We start from the raw sequence: 15,834 nt of genomic DNA on the forward strand, positions 1-15,834 counted from the left end.
ACCATAGCCAACAAAGGCGATCTACAGCTATTTGATTAGTGTTAGAATATGCAACCAAGGTTGAAGAACAAGAAAAAGTGAGGACTGCAGATGCTGGAGATCAGTCAAGAGTGTGTTGCTGGGAAAGCACAGCAGGTCAGGCAGCATCCAAGGAGCAGGAGAATTGATGTTCTGGGCATAAGCCCTTCATCAGGAATGAGGCTTTTGGGCTGGGGCTGAGAGATAAATGGGAGGGTGGTGGGGTAGCAGGGTGGGGAGAGGAAAGAGGGAGAAGAGAAAGGTGGTTGAGAAAGCGATAGGTGGATGAAGGTGGTAGGTCAGAGGGGGGAGTGATGGACAGGTCTGGAGTGCGGTGCTGAGTGGAGGCTTGGGACTGGGATGCTTTGGGGAAATGAGAAAGCTGTTGAAGAACAGCCACAATCTCTCTCAAACTATTTCTATTTGTCTGTAAGTTGAATTGAAATAGTGTGTTTGTTACTCAAAGTAAAATCATAGTGCAGATTGTAGTATATAAGATGATCCCGTTTCATGGACGCTCCACTTTTCAGACAATAATTACATGTTTGAGTTGGCTTCAGGTCTGATGCATATGTATACTCTCATTGTAAGTTGGTGCATTGGATTAAGCAGGTAAGATTAAGAATGTACTTTTGCCAAATCTGGAGGTGGCTCCAAAAGGGGAAGGCAATTCGTAAGGATGGTAGACAGGTTGAGTTGGCAAAAAACTTGGCAGAAAGAAAGCTGTTTTTGGTTGCTGTGACTCAAATGAAGTGTTGGATTTTAAGAATTCTAAGTATGCAAAGAGAAGAAATTATATTTAGCGCAGTTTGTTTTAGGGGCCATAATAGGCTTTCAGTTCCCCAGCAAACAGTTGCTCCTATTAGGCAAGTTTATGTAAACTAATCTTTTTAAGGGGGCAAATATGGCAGTCAGTGGAGAGTGATATGCTTCTCCTGTCAGATGGTGGGGGATTAGGGAACAGTTGACTGTTCTGGAGACTCTGTCTGCAGGAGGTATGTTTGGATGTGTTTCATATCACACCATATGGATTGGCTGAAGAGGCAGCTGATATGATGGTTAGTAACTTGATGTGGTCACACTGCAGGTATAGACACGCAGATGGATGACTGTCAGGAGAGGTAGGAAGATAGTGCAGAAGTCTCGTGTGGTCCATTTCAAATAGAAATATTGTTTTGGGTATTGTTGGAAAATTAAGTAGCAACCAGATCTTGGGCACAAATTAATTTTGTCAAGATTCAAATGAGCAATTGGTTATAGGGGACTCTCCTGTTCAGGATGGATTATTACCCTCTGGTGCCAGGGTCAAGGACATCTTGGAGCAATGCAGCATATTGTCAAAGGGGATAGTGAGAAGCTGAAGTTGTTTTACACATTGCTAGGAATGATATAGGTAGTGAGAGAGCTTTGTGGAGTGGATATAGGCAGTTAGGTAGGACGTTAAAAAGCAGTAACTCCAAGGTAATAATCTCTGGATCACTGCTGGTGCCATGTAGAAATAGGCAGACAGGGCAGATAAATCAGTGGTTGAGGAAATGATGCAAGGGGCAAGGATTCAGATTTTTGGATCACTGTGCTCTTTCATACAGGTCTGTTCAAAAGGGGCAGGATTCACCTGAACTGGAAGGGGACTAATATCCTGGTGCTCCTTTGGGGGGGGGGGGGGGGGGGAGAAAGGGGATAGGGTTCCTAAACTAATGAGGAAAGAGATGAGAATGATTTGAAAGTTAAAAACAAGATAATTAAATAAGGCAGGCAATTGCAAGTCAGAACAAGGTAACTTATTTATTGCAATGCAAGAGGTAAGGCAGATGTACTCAGGGCATGTGTGTGAACATGGGATTGGGATATCATAGCAATTATAGAAACAACATAGTTGAGGGAGGGACATGATTGGCAACTCCATGTTCCAGGCTTTAGATGCTATATGATGAATAGGGAGGGAGGCAAGAAAGGGTAGGAAGTGATGTTTCTGATTAGGGAACACATCATAGCAGTACTCAAAGGATTTTCTGGGGGATCGTCCAATGAAGCTGTATAGGTGGAATTCAAATAAAAAGGAGATACAGAGGAACCTAGATTATCAGAGTACCAATTATCTGAAAATCTGATTATCTGAAGGAGATCTTGAGGTCCTGATAGAAACATTGCATCAATGACGTGTTTCCAAGAGTAATCGCATCTTTTGTTTAGTGATTAAATGGGCACTGTCTCCAAATGACTATCGGCCCGCCTGCCCCCCCCCCCCCCCCCCCCACATTTTACCTGGAGTTTTACATAGGGATGTACCCAACCCTGCCACCCCTGATAATCTCTCCACTCTCCAAGGCAGAGGTGGAACCTGTCAAAAAATTGCATGTTGGTGTCCAGTTGGGGGCAGTGTTGGATGGGGTTGGGGGCAAGGGGCGGGGTGGGAGTCGATGTTCGTGTTGGGAGAGGGGGGGGGAGGTGTTGGGAGTGGGGGTGCGGGGCCTCGTGCGCTGTGTGCTTCTGCAGTCTCCTGAACAGGGAGCAGACTTTAAATGCCTTTCCTCTGGGGCTCTGAGTTTTTAATCAATTAACCGAATAATCTATTATCCGAACGAAATAGTGCCTGCCCATAATGTTCGGATAATCGAGGTTCCCCTGGTGGGATTGAGTGGTTTGTGCTGGCAAATGGGACTAGATCAGTTTAGGATATCCGTTCAGCTTGGATGAGTTTGACTGGTCTGTTTCCAAGCTGTACATTACTTATCCCTCAGGGAAAGAAATTTGCCTTTATTTTTAAACCTGCTGTGAACTCCCCAACTCTCAACAATGTGTTTGACTCAACTGGCCTTTGAAATGACCTAGCAAACCACTCAGCACTTACACCCCAAGGACTGTAGCAATTCAGAAGGTGACTTACCACTACCTTCAGCTTAATGAGGATTGAAACAATAAATGCTAGTCTTGCCTGCAATGCCCACATATCACAAACAGATAAAATAAAAGTTTGAGAAGTAGGCTGGAAGGGAGGGATGCAGGAAAATGAAAGCAAAATATTAATGTGATAAACTGGGGGGGGGGGGGGGGAAGAGATAAAGCAGAAAATAGAATTAAATGTGAAATGATGCATTTTGGGATTACAAAAAGTAACGTGATGCTGAGGAGAAGGATTTGTGGTTTCGGCTGACAAAACGTTTGAATCAGCATGTCAATGAAAGGCTACCAAACATTAATGTACTAGTTTCTTTTATGGTGTGAAGTATTGAATTTAAAAGACATAATGCAGTGATGAATCTAATATTCTCATCAGGACCATGATTGAAGATATGCATATAGTTTTAAGATCCATACTTTAAATTGATACAATAGAGAGGTAGAGTGCAGATTCACCTAGGAGTACTGTCAGATGTGAAGAAATATAGCTATGACTTGCAAAATAGGGGCTTTTTAATTTTAAAACCAGGAAGGTTATGAATGATTTGATAGGTTTAAAATTTACATAGACTTAGGTCTGTATACATCGAAGTGAAGTGTTTCCAGTGATGAGGGCTGTAAAATGAAGGGGCATTTATTTAAGACCAACTGTGCATGATTTAAGACTGGAGAAATCTTTTTACATTGAGTTGTAAGGCTGTAGAATAATGTACTGACTGAAACAGAGACCATGGCAGCCATGGCAATGTGTGGTTGTGAACAGGTATCGAAATTAGAAACAAGACACCTACGTAGACTTATACAGGTAAATAGCAGACTGGGAGGTTGGTGTCAGGTAACACTTGATTCAGAATTCAAAACGAAAGCATCGAATGTCAACTTAATTCGGAGTGGTGCAGACTTAAAGGAGATAGGAGTCATTTTAGCAACACGGCTATAACCACAATGCATATAAAATAGAAATATCTTAAAATTAGAGTGGAAATCATTGCAAAAATCATTTGCAATTGAGGGACATGGACACATTAGGAGTGTGATTAACCTTGCAATGGAAAGTCAGTTGTACAGCATGGAAAAAGGCACTTTGGTCCACCTTGTCTGTGCTGACCAGATATCCTAAATAAATCTAGTACCATTTGCCAGCATTTGGCCATATCCCCCTAAACCCTTCCTATTCATGTACTCATCCAGGTGCCTTTTAATTGTTGTAATTGTACCAGCCTCTACCATTTTCTCTGGTAGTTCATTCCATACACACACAGACCACCCTGAGTGGAAAAAGTTGCCCGTTAGGTCCCTTTTTATATCTTTACCCTCTCACATTAAACAAATGCCCTCTAGTTTTGTACTCTCCTACCTTGGGAAAAAGTCCTTGTGTATTTACCCTATCCATGCCCCTCATGATTTTATAAACTTCTCTGTAAGGTCACCCTTTAGCCTCCAATGCTCCAGGGAAAATAACGCCAGCCTATTCAGCCTTGCCTTATAGTTCCAATCCTCCAACATCCTTAAATCTTTCTGCACACTTCCAAGTTTAATAATACCCTCCCTACTGTGGGGAGACTAGAACTGAGTGCAGTATAGCTGCAATATGACATCCTAACTTCTATACTCAATACACTGACCAATAAAGGTAAGCTGCCTTCACTATGCTGTCTACCTGTGACTCCACCTTCAAGTAACTATGAAACCATAGCCTAATGTCAATTCAGCAACACTCCCCAGGACCTAGCATTGTGTGTATAAATCCTGCCCTCCATTATCCTGCCAAAGTGCAGCACCTTTCATTTATTTAAAATAAACTCCATCTGCCACTCCTTGGCCCAATGGCCCATCTGATCAAGGTCCTGTTGTACTAATATAACCACCTTCACTGTCTACTATACAACCGATTTTGGTGTCATCTGCAAACTTAATAACCATTTCTCCTATGTTCACATCAAATCATTTATAAATGACAAGTAGTAGTGGACTCAGCACTGGTCCTTGTGGCACACTGTTGGTCAAAGGCCTCCAGTCTGAAAAACAACTCTCCACCACCACCCTCTGTCTCCTACCTTCAAGCCAATGTTGTAGCAAAATGGCTAGGTGTCCCTTGATTTTGTGTGATCTAACCTTATTAACTTGTCTGTCACATGGAACCTTGTCAAAAGCCTTGCTGAAATCCACATCGACTATGTCCACCACACTGCCTTCATCAATTTTCTTCGTCACTTCTTCAAAAAACTCAATTAAGTTGGTGAGACTATTTCCCATGCACAAAGCCGTGTTGACTCTCCTTAATCAGTCCTTGCCTTTCCTAATATATGTAAATCCTATCCTTCAGAATCCTCTCCACCAATATGCCCACCCCTGATGGCAGGATCACCGATCTATAGTTTCTGGCTTTTCTTTACCAACTTATCTGCCATATGCCTCCTTTTTTTTGACCAGAGCCTCAGTTTCTCTAGTCCTCCTGCATTCCCTACCCTACCAGCCTGGCCCTATACATTAACAGGAACATAACGCCTCATCTAATTTTTGAAGACCTCCCACTTTCCAACCATCCCTTTACTGCAAATAGCTTCTCCCAATCAGCTTTTGAAAGTTCTTGCCTAACACTGTCAAAATTGGCCTTGCTCCAATTTAGAAATTTAACTTTTCGATCAGATCTATCCTTTTTTCATAACTATTTTAAAACTAATAGAATTATTGTCACTGGCCCCAAAGTACTTCCCTACTGACACCTCAGTCATTTGTTCTGTCTTATTTCCCAAGAGGAGATAAAGTTTTGCTCCTTTTCTAGAAAGTTCACCTACATACTGAATAAGAGAGTTTTCTTGTACACACTTCAATTCCTCTCCATCCAAGCCCTCTACACCACAGCAGTCCCAGTCTATGGAAAGTCTAAAGCCCCTACTGTTACAAGCTTATCATTTTTATCAACAAAGATGTCCTGAACAATGTGCTTCAGTTTCTCGTTGACTACTTGGGGTTCTATAGTACAATCCCAATAAGGTGATCATCCCTTTCTAATTTCTCAGCTGCACCCAAATAACTTCACTGGATGTACTGCAAGGAATATCCTCCCTAAGTACAGCTGTAATGTTACCTGTAACCAAAAATGTCACCCTGCTTCATCCTTCCTTGCACATTAAGCTGCTATTTCTGTAATAGCTATGATATCCCAGTCCCATGTTCCCAAATGCTTATCCCAACCATTGACTAGTCTAGCCTTCTAATGAGACATCAATATTGTAATGATCTCATGCTGTTTACGGTCATGTCACAAATTGTATGCCTGAGTAATAAGCATAAAGTGTATCAAGAAACTTTTGTCCACTGGACAACCTCTCTAAAGCCGAATCCGTCTGCATAATGGTACAACAAATTCTTTGCCTTGTTTGAACCCCTAATTGCTTGTCAGGTGAAACACTACAATCAAGGTTAACCTGTAGGTTATATAGGTGTATGAAGGATAAATGCTAATAGCAAGAGGTTTGACTTGAATGTTGGTTTCAAAAATGTATTTCTAAATCTGTTTATATTTGTCTTTTAAATTTCACCACTACTGTGCAATTTTTTTCTCTTTGTTCCCTATATCAAGTGAAAATGTGTACCTGGACTATTTGATTGTACATGTGATAATCCCAGAGAATTGTGATAATACATAATTAGGACTGGGCTGCTACTTAACTAATTAGAACAACATGCAATGATACACAAATTGGTTCAATGGATTTTCTGTTTTTAGGTAATGGACATCAACTTAACAATTATAGCACTTGCAACAATCAAATTGTATTAAACAAACATTTTGCAACACAGATTGAAAGGATACATACAATTGAAAGGTTTCATTGAATTTTGGAGCCCAGCTGTTGTTTTTGGATTTAGTGGCAAACCTCCTCTTCTTGTCACTAAGATGAGGTCCAATCATATTAACTTCAACGAATGGACGGAAGATGCCAGTTGTTTGCCACTTTAGATCATTAGCAGCCACAACTACAAAGAAAGGAAAACCAAAGATTTGCATAGAACATTGCAGTACAGGTCCTTTGGCCCTTGATGATTCCTCAGGTCAGTACAACAATCTATACTACACCATTCCTTTTTCATCCATATGTTTATCCAATTACATTTAAATACCCTTAAAGTTGGTGAGTCTACTATTGTTGCAGGCAAGCCATTCCACGCCCCTACTATTCTGAGTAAATAAACTACATCTGACATCTGTCCTATATCTATCACCCCTCAATTTAAAGTTATGTCCCCTTGTGCTAGCTATCACCATCCAAGGGTGGATAGTGAGAGCTTTTTTCCTATCTAAGAGTCATAAGATAATCAGAGGCTAAGTCACCTCTCAACCTTCTTCTCTCTAACGAAAACAGACTCAAGTCCCTCAGCCTAACCTCATAAGCCCTTCGCTCCATACCAGGTAACATCCTTGTAAATTGCCTTTGAACCCTTTCCAAAGTTTCCACATTCTTCCTATAATGCGGTGACCAGAACTGTATGCAATACTCCAAGTATGGACATACTAGAGTTTTGTACAGCCGCAACATCACCTTGTGGCTCCAAAACTCAATTCCTCTACCAATAAAAGCTAAGACTCTGCATGCCTTCTTAACAACCCTATCAACCTGGGTGGCAACTTTCAGGGATCTATGTACATGGACACCAAAATCTCTGTTCATCTACACCACCAAGAATCTTACCATTAGTCCAGTACTCTGTATTCCTGTTACTCCCTCCAAAGTGAATCACCTCGCACTTTTCCACATTGAACTTCATTTGCCACCTCTCAGCCCAGCTTTGCAGCTTACCTTTGTCCTTCTGTAACCTGCAACATCCTTCAGCACTATCCACAACTCCACTGACATTAGTGTCATCCACAAATTAACCCATCCTTCTGCCCCCTCATTCAGGTCATTTATAAAAATGACAAACAGCAGTGGCCCCAAAACAGATCCTTGCAATATAACACTAGTAACTGAACTCCAGGATGAACATTTCTCATCAACCACCACCCTTTGTCGTCTTTCAGCTAGCCAATTTCTGATCCAAACTGCTAAATCATCCTTAATCCCACATCTCTATTTTGTGCAACAGCCTACCGTGGGGAACCTTATCAAATGCCTTACTAAACATTCATATACTAGGAGAAGGTGAGTACTGCAGGTGCTGGAAATCAGTTGAGAGTGTGGTGCCGAAAAAGCACAGCCAGTCAAGCAGGGCTTATGCTCAAAACTTTGATTCTCTTCCTCGGATGCTGCCTGACTGGCTGTGCTTTTCTGGCACCACACTTTCGACTGAAATCCATATACACCACATCAACCTCTTTACCCTCATCCACCTGTTTGGTCACCTCCTCAAAGAACTCAAGGTTTGTGAGACACTACCTACCTTTCACAAAACAGTGTTGACTATCCATAATCGATGAATTCCTTTCCAGATGTTTACAAATCCTATCTCAAACTGTTTGGTTGTGTAGAAAATGTTGGAAGTAAAGCTCACTGGTCTATAGTTACCAGGGTAATTTGCTATCCTCCAGTCTTTTGGCACTATCCCTGGAGACTATGACAACATAAAGATCAAAAGCCGAAGGTTCTGCAATCTCCTCCCAATCCCATCTGGCCCAGGGAACTTTTTTTTCCCCACACTTTCCAGAATTGCTAACACCACCTCCTTGTGAACCTCAATCCCATTTAATCTATAGCCTGTATCTCCATATTCTCCTCCGCACCATTGTCTTTTTCCAATGTGAATACTGACAAAAAATATTCATTTAGTGCTTCTCCTATCTCCTCTGACTCCATGCACAACTTCCTACTACTGTCCTTGATTGGCCCTAATCTTACTCTAGTCATTCTTTTATTCCTGATATTCCTACAGAAAGCTTTAGGGTTTTCCTTGATCCTATCTGCCAACAGCTTCTCATGTCCTCTCCTGGCTCCTCTTAATTCTCTCTTTAGGTCTTTCTTGGCTAGCTTGTAACACAAGTGCCCGAACTGAGCCTTCACATTTCCTCCTAACATAAGCTGCCGCCTTCCTCTGACAACTCGTTCAACTTCTTTAGTAAACTATGGCCCCCTCGCTCGACCACTTTCTCCCTGCTTGACAAGTATGTACTTATCAAGGAGACACAGTAGCTGTTCCTTGAATAAGTTCCACGTTTCAATTGTGTCCAAGCTCTGTAGTTTTCTTCCCCATCCTATGCATCCTAAATCCTGCCTAATTACATCATTGCATTTCCCCCAGCTATAACTCTTGCCCTATGTCTTTCCATCGCTAAAGTGAACATACACAAATTGTGGTCACTATCACCAAAGTGCTCACCTACCTCCAAATCTAACACCAGGCCAGTTTCATTACTCAGTACCAAATCTAATGTGGCCTCGCCCCCTTGTTGGCCTGTCGACACACTGTCAGGAAACACTCCTGCACGCATTGGACAAAAACTGACCCATCTAAAGTACTCTAACTATAACTTTCCAAATATTGAATGGAAATGCTAAAGTCATCCATAACAGCTACCCGGTTACTCTTGCTCCTATGCAGAATCATCTTTGCTATCCTTTCTTCTGCATCGCTGGAACTACTCTAGGACCTATAATATACTCCCACAAGGGTGACCTCTCCTTTCCTGTTTCTAACCTTAGCCCATACTACCTCTGTAGACGAGTCCTCAAACATCCTTTCTGCCACCATAATACTGTCCTTGACTAACAATGCCACACCTCCCCCTCTTTTACCATCTTCTCTGTTCTTACTGAAACATTTAAATCCTGGAACCTGCAACAACCATTCCTGTCCCTGCTCTATCCATATTTCCGAAATAGCCACATCAAAGTCCCAGGTACCAATCCATGCTGCAAGTTCACCCACCTTTATTCCAGATGCTCCTGGCTTTGAAGTACACTTTAAACCACCTTCCTGCTTGCCTTAAGACCACATTTTTGACCTCACTACCCAACCTCCTGGACACTGGAACTACAATTTAGGTTCCCATCCCCCTGCTAAATTAATTTAAATTCTGCCGAAGAGCATTAGTAAATTTCCCCCAGGATATTGGTACCTGTCTGGTTCAGGTGTGCACCATCTCATTTATAGAGGGCCCACCTTCCCCAGAAAGAGCCTCAATTATTCAGGTTATCTAAAACCCTCCCTCTGCCTCATCTCTGTAGCCACATATTCAACTCCTCTCTCCCTATTCCTTGCCTCGCTAGCACATGGCACAGGTAACCAAAGATAATAACTGTTTGTTCTAGCTCTAAGCTTGCACCCTGTACACCGTAGATTTAAATACCATCTCTTTATTTCAGAGCACGCAGAGTTTTGTTAAATTTTGCTCCAGAGGTCACAGGTGTGCCTTAGTGCAATAGATTCTTTTTCTACTAGTCCACGGTGTTGTTGTATCAAGAGATAATTAGACTATTTAATCCCTTCTTTATCACTAATACCAGCAGTATTTTGGAAGTGTACGGTTAGGCAGAAAAGACCCTCAAATCATTGCAAAAGTTTATCACTGAAATGTTTTGAGTAAAATTGTTTCCAAAAGGCATGGACAGCATTCGTGGCTCCCTGGACTATTACCTGCCATTTAAGATGATTAACTGTATACTTATATATTGTATCTTTTCTATTGCAGCCTACATTATAAAAACACAATGCTGGAAATATTCAGCAGGTCATGTAGCACCTGTGGGGAGATCAACAGAATTCACAGGCAGCATTTTCACAACATTGAAGGTACTGACATATGGCAAGAGGGGGATGTAATTGGGCAAGTTTGTCTTGCTGCCTCTGCAATTAATGGTGGGTGAGAAGATCCAGGGTGACTTTCTTGATTTGCACTTGAGTGTTCAATTAAGGGCTCTGCAAGTACTTGTAACTCATCAGTCCTGCAATTACCTGCCTCCCTTGCATGGGAGAAAGGTGGGAAACCCCCAGGATGACCTGTCCATCAATTTTGAGATGGGGTAGGAGGGATTCCAACTGCGCAATTATGGGAATAATCATAGGCAAGAGGGTGACCTCCATAAGAGGCCTGCTTCTGATCCCACTTTAACTCCTCCCACAACTCCCATGAGAAGGACATAAACCTCTCACTCCTGGATCTCCTTCTGAGTAGGCCTTGATAGGCAATCCTTAGGACCCAAAAGCTACTAAACTCTAGCTGGCAGATTCTGGTGACCTGGTGCACCATTGTTGAGGCATCTTTATAATGTATGAATCTTGTCCTCCATCTGCATGTAAGCACTTATTGAGTTAATAGGCAGATGATCTGGTCAGCTCTCTCATCAATGGGGTAGTGTTGTAGCTGCTACTTTGCATGTTAATCTGCACACTTTTTTAAAAAAAAAATCAAAAGCCATCGGCTTACATTTCAGGCCAATTGATCTTTTACCAGATCTGGAAAAAGGTAATGATGTAATCGATCACTCCTTGTTCAAATCCAATTAAACTCTAACTTTTCCTAGTTCTGATCTAAATTAGACAGATTCTTCTTAACATCTGAACTGAATTTTTAAGTTTGTGATTTTTGAGAAGATTTGTAGCTCAGGTTGAGTTTCAGATTATAAGTTTGCTCACTGAGCTGGAAGGTTTGTTTTCAGACATTTTGTCACTGCTAGGTAACATCATCAGTGAAGCACTGGTGTTTTGTCCCACTTTCTATTTGTGTGTCTTGGTCTCAGAAAACTAGCCACCAGGATAGACAAGCACCAACTAGCCACCAAAAGACATGACCCACTATCACTAGTATTCTCACAGAGATGAAGGACACCACTTCAACTGGGACGACACATCGATTCTGGGAAAGGGTAAACCGAGACACCCTCGGGAATTCCTGGAGGCCTGGCATTCAAACCGGAACTCCATCAATAAACACATCAATATGGACTCCTTTAACCAACCTCTGAGAAAAAGAACTGGAAATGATATCACACATCTTAAGAGACCAAGACACACACATATAAAGTGGGACATAACATCAGTGCTTCAATGGAGGCTCACTGATGATGATACTACCATAGTGATGAAATGTCTGAAAACAAACCTTCTAGCTCAGCAAACAAAATTACAACCTGAATTTCTAAGTATAAAATAATGAATACTACCTGGTCTACTTAAAGTATGCAATATTGTCTATAATAAAAGGATATTCATTATTCACTGTCTCAAAGACTTTTGGTTTAAGGCCTACATTAAGTTGATTAGCAACTATGGAGCCTGCAACTAAATTTATTCACTCTAATACTCAAGCTATGAAAGTGTAGCAGGTAAAGAATATTTATTTATTTCCAAACCATAATTAGGTGGGTGCGCCTGCTTCTTGGGACAATCTGTCTATTAGCAACAGCTGAGTCTGGGGGAAGAAAGATTGGGAAAATGTGAGGAACAATGGGGAAGCAACAACATGCTAAACTAAGTGAAAATTGGCAACTCTTACAGCTTCAAATATAGAAGAAAGTCATAAAAATGCAGAGACTTAAGTTTATATACTTTCTCATTATCATGGATTTCCAAAATATTTTAGTTGTCTACCAATTATCTATGTGGAATTTCATGACACTGCAACCTCTAGCTCACCTTTTGCTCACTGTGAGAAACTTCCCATTGGCTTTTTGCTAAATTTGGCTTCATACCAGCCAACTTTGTCTGTCTTGGTGGACTGAAAATGAGTCAGGGGACAGAGAAAGAAAAATAATTCTCTACTGTTGGGTGTTTCCCAGAATTGAGTCAACAACCGGGCCCAAGTATAATATTGGTCGCTGTAAATCTTACAGCTGGATTTTACTGGCATTATTGATTCCTTTGTGACTAGTGTGGATCAATGCAGCTTGTCACTTTTAATTATCTTTCTGTTTTATGGCTGAAGTGACATCTTAGCAATGTGGTTGACTAGTGATTGAAAATCTTCCAGCTGTAATTTGTGCAGTGTTGACATTTGTGACCTTATATTTTGATTTCACAATACACCAAACTTGCCAAAGGTTTTTAGAATCTCTAATCCAGTAAATAGCTATTTCAGATGTTCACAGATTTGTTTAAACAAGAAGTGAAACAAATCCGCATTTAATATAGGAATAGAAGCAGGAGTAAGCCAATTCAATCCCATAATGTTTCTCTGTTATTCAACTTCATTATGGCAGATCTTCTCCCTCAGTGCCATTTCCTGCATTATCCCTATATCTTTGGCTTTATTATCTAGGAAATTCACTTCTGTCTCTTTACGGATTACTTCCTTGCAATATGCTATTCATTGATTCAAACTTTTACCTCAGCTATCATAAATATTCTTCCTGCATAAAGTCTGAGGAAATAACCAAGACAGTACAATTCTTGCAGTAACCCAGCACCATAGTGATATACTGCCTTCAACACATGGAGAGCTGATGGGTTCTAAGATTTTCCAGTTGCAGTTTTGTCAGACAGATATTTTAGATCCAAACAGAAAAAAGCTGTACTCTAAACAATAGATAAGTTTCCACAATCTAGCTCTAATCAACAATGACTGCAAGTATTGTCAAACATGTTAATGGCATAACACACAATACAGTATGTATTCATTTAATTAGTCTACAAGATTCTAATTTCACTCTGAATAGCAACTCCCATAATACTTGGATTTTACATAAATAGTAATTCTACTTGTTAAGATATTTGGAGGATGCAGGTTTTAATCTTATATCCATAAATTTTATTTTCAAAAATTGTGAAATTATATTACAGTTAGTTCATTCTAACCAACCTTTAACTGTGATTTTGTGTTCTCCGGTTCCTGGATGAGTGAAAAGTTCCACATGGATGGACACTTCTCCGACTGGATCATCCACACCAGATCCTATGGATTAATAGATTTAAAATCTAAAGACCACTTAATGATGATCAACTTTACACAGCATTCAGTGCAAGACTCACTATATGCGAAGTGAGCCCCAGTAAAGGGCTTAATTTAGTAACAGGGCAGTTCAATAAGTCACATGCTTAAACTCATCCCAATTGAAATACCTTTCCTCCCCAATTATCCCAGTGCAAGCAAATTTTCAGCCATTATCAATGCCACTGGTTCTGCTCCGAGTTTGATGCAATTACAAAAACAGACACCAGTCTACATTCGAATCTGCATGACAAACGTAGTAATTCAGTTTGCTGGGAGTCAAATTACAGTTAAAATTATTTTAAACTTCGACAATAAATCCAAGTTGTGCTTAAACCAGTAGATTTTTAAGGACATGGTAGTGCTTCTGCTCCCCAGCAGATATTCCAACTTTTTTTCCTTTCTCCTTACAAACTGAATATATTATTTCAGAGGCAATTCCATTTCAGGCTCTTGCAAACATTTCCTTTTAGCCAAATGAAAAGGTTATCTATTATCACAATTGTAACAAGCAACCCACTACTGTGTATTTTGATTTTTCTGTAGGAAGCTGCATGCTGCAAAAACATGCACAGGACTACTCAATTTGGGGGTTGAGTACTAGATTCTTGAAAGTTCCACTTTGACATCAGCTGAACAGTTGTTTCAAGCCCGGGCAATCTAATGCTGCCATTAGTGGCAACATTATGCTCAAACGTACCCTTTTCAGGATAAACCTCCTCGCTATGGGTAAACCTAATACCCTTCCCACCATGCACTGAGTTGTGAAATCAAAGCCAGACAGCAGGCGAAAATGAAAGGAAGAAGAAACTGAAGTGAGAATACATATAAGAGACAGACATAGCAGTTAACCTAACAAACATATTTAGACAAATGAATATTATCAGAAAAAACAGTTCAGACACTCATAGGCTGCCAGCACTTAAGACAAAGATATCTACAAAGGTCAAATGACAATGCTGAAAACCATTTCACATTTCTTGATGGCAACTTTTAAGTCAAGATTATTGATTGGTTCATGTGATCTTTGACTTGGACTATTAATAGGATGTTCTATCCAAACATTCACTTATTAATGCTATGGATATTTAGCAGACTCAACAAATTAATAGATCAGCTGTTCTATAATTTTATTCAATTAAATATGCATTTTACATAGATTCACATTACAATCTCTCGAAAGGACATTTATACTTACTTGCTACTACCATACTTTATACTTTCAAAATAAAACACAAGCAGTTTGGCAGCAAGTATTGTGGATTGACTTTTCCAGATGTCCAATATAAACACTAAATAATTTGAATTATGGAGAAATTTGAATATTTTTGCATCATAAAAGCATGAAATAAATGAAAGCAAATTTCTACATAAAATTTGTTAACATGTTCATTATTACATTACTATGTTTTAGCAAAAAACCTCAATTAATTAACATCCAAATCCGTTTCAATTGTCAAATAAGGTGACCTTATTGATATTTAGCTGGGTTTAAGAATACTTTTTATGTCTGTAATTCCTTCAGATTGGAGACTAAAAATGAACTGGGAACAAGTAAAGTTTTATCTTAACCGGTTGACTTTGAAATTATTGTAAAGTTTTATTTCTTAATTCTTGGAACAAATTGCTTTTTTTTTTTTGCCCCTTCTTTGCTCTCTGGTTAACAAATTCTAACACTAAGTTAGTTGCAAAATTTGGTAAAGATCAACTTTTAAATCATTGACATTTGACCTTTAAACACATTACAAATTAGGACAAAAGATTATACATTGTGTAAGAAGACATTACAGTATGTTTTTGACATGTAAGCAATGGCATACTAACATGATTATCTCCAATAAATTTTTGCTTCACTTTTATGTCCAGCATCTTTCTTTTGATGATTAATTCCTCAGAGAAATGTTATCATCTTACAATCAGTTGAAATACTATCTTTTTACAAGGAAAAACTTCAGTTTAGAAGTTGGGAAATTTCTATTAATCTCCCCTGAAGTGTCAATTAAAAGCCATTAAATTTGTGCGGTATGGTATCTTGGGTTGAGGTGTAACCT

At 39.9% G+C, this 15,834-nt stretch overlaps 1 protein-coding gene across 9 annotated transcripts in view; it reads right to left on the reverse strand.

Annotated features, from left to right (window-relative positions):
• Window positions 1-15,834, reverse strand: part of LOC122565310 (protein unc-13 homolog A) — a 431,554-nt gene that overhangs the window by 4,537 nt on the left and 411,183 nt on the right. For all 9 annotated transcript variants that reach the window (XM_087976053.1, XM_087976052.1, XM_087976055.1 and 6 more), the window contains 2 exons: window positions 13,655-13,747; window positions 6,744-6,903 (listed from right to left, as the gene is read on the reverse strand). In XM_087976053.1, coding sequence (XP_087832179.1) covers window positions 6,744-6,903; window positions 13,655-13,747 — 253 coding nt within the window. The remainder of the gene's footprint in view (window positions 1-6,743; window positions 6,904-13,654; window positions 13,748-15,834) is intronic.

The sequence above is a fragment of the Chiloscyllium plagiosum genome, unplaced genomic scaffold (genome assembly GCF_037043375.1).
Source record: "Chiloscyllium plagiosum isolate Xiang-an unplaced genomic scaffold, Cpla_swu_hap1 HiC_scaffold_28, whole genome shotgun sequence".
NCBI lineage: Eukaryota > Metazoa > Chordata > Chondrichthyes > Orectolobiformes > Hemiscylliidae > Chiloscyllium > Chiloscyllium plagiosum.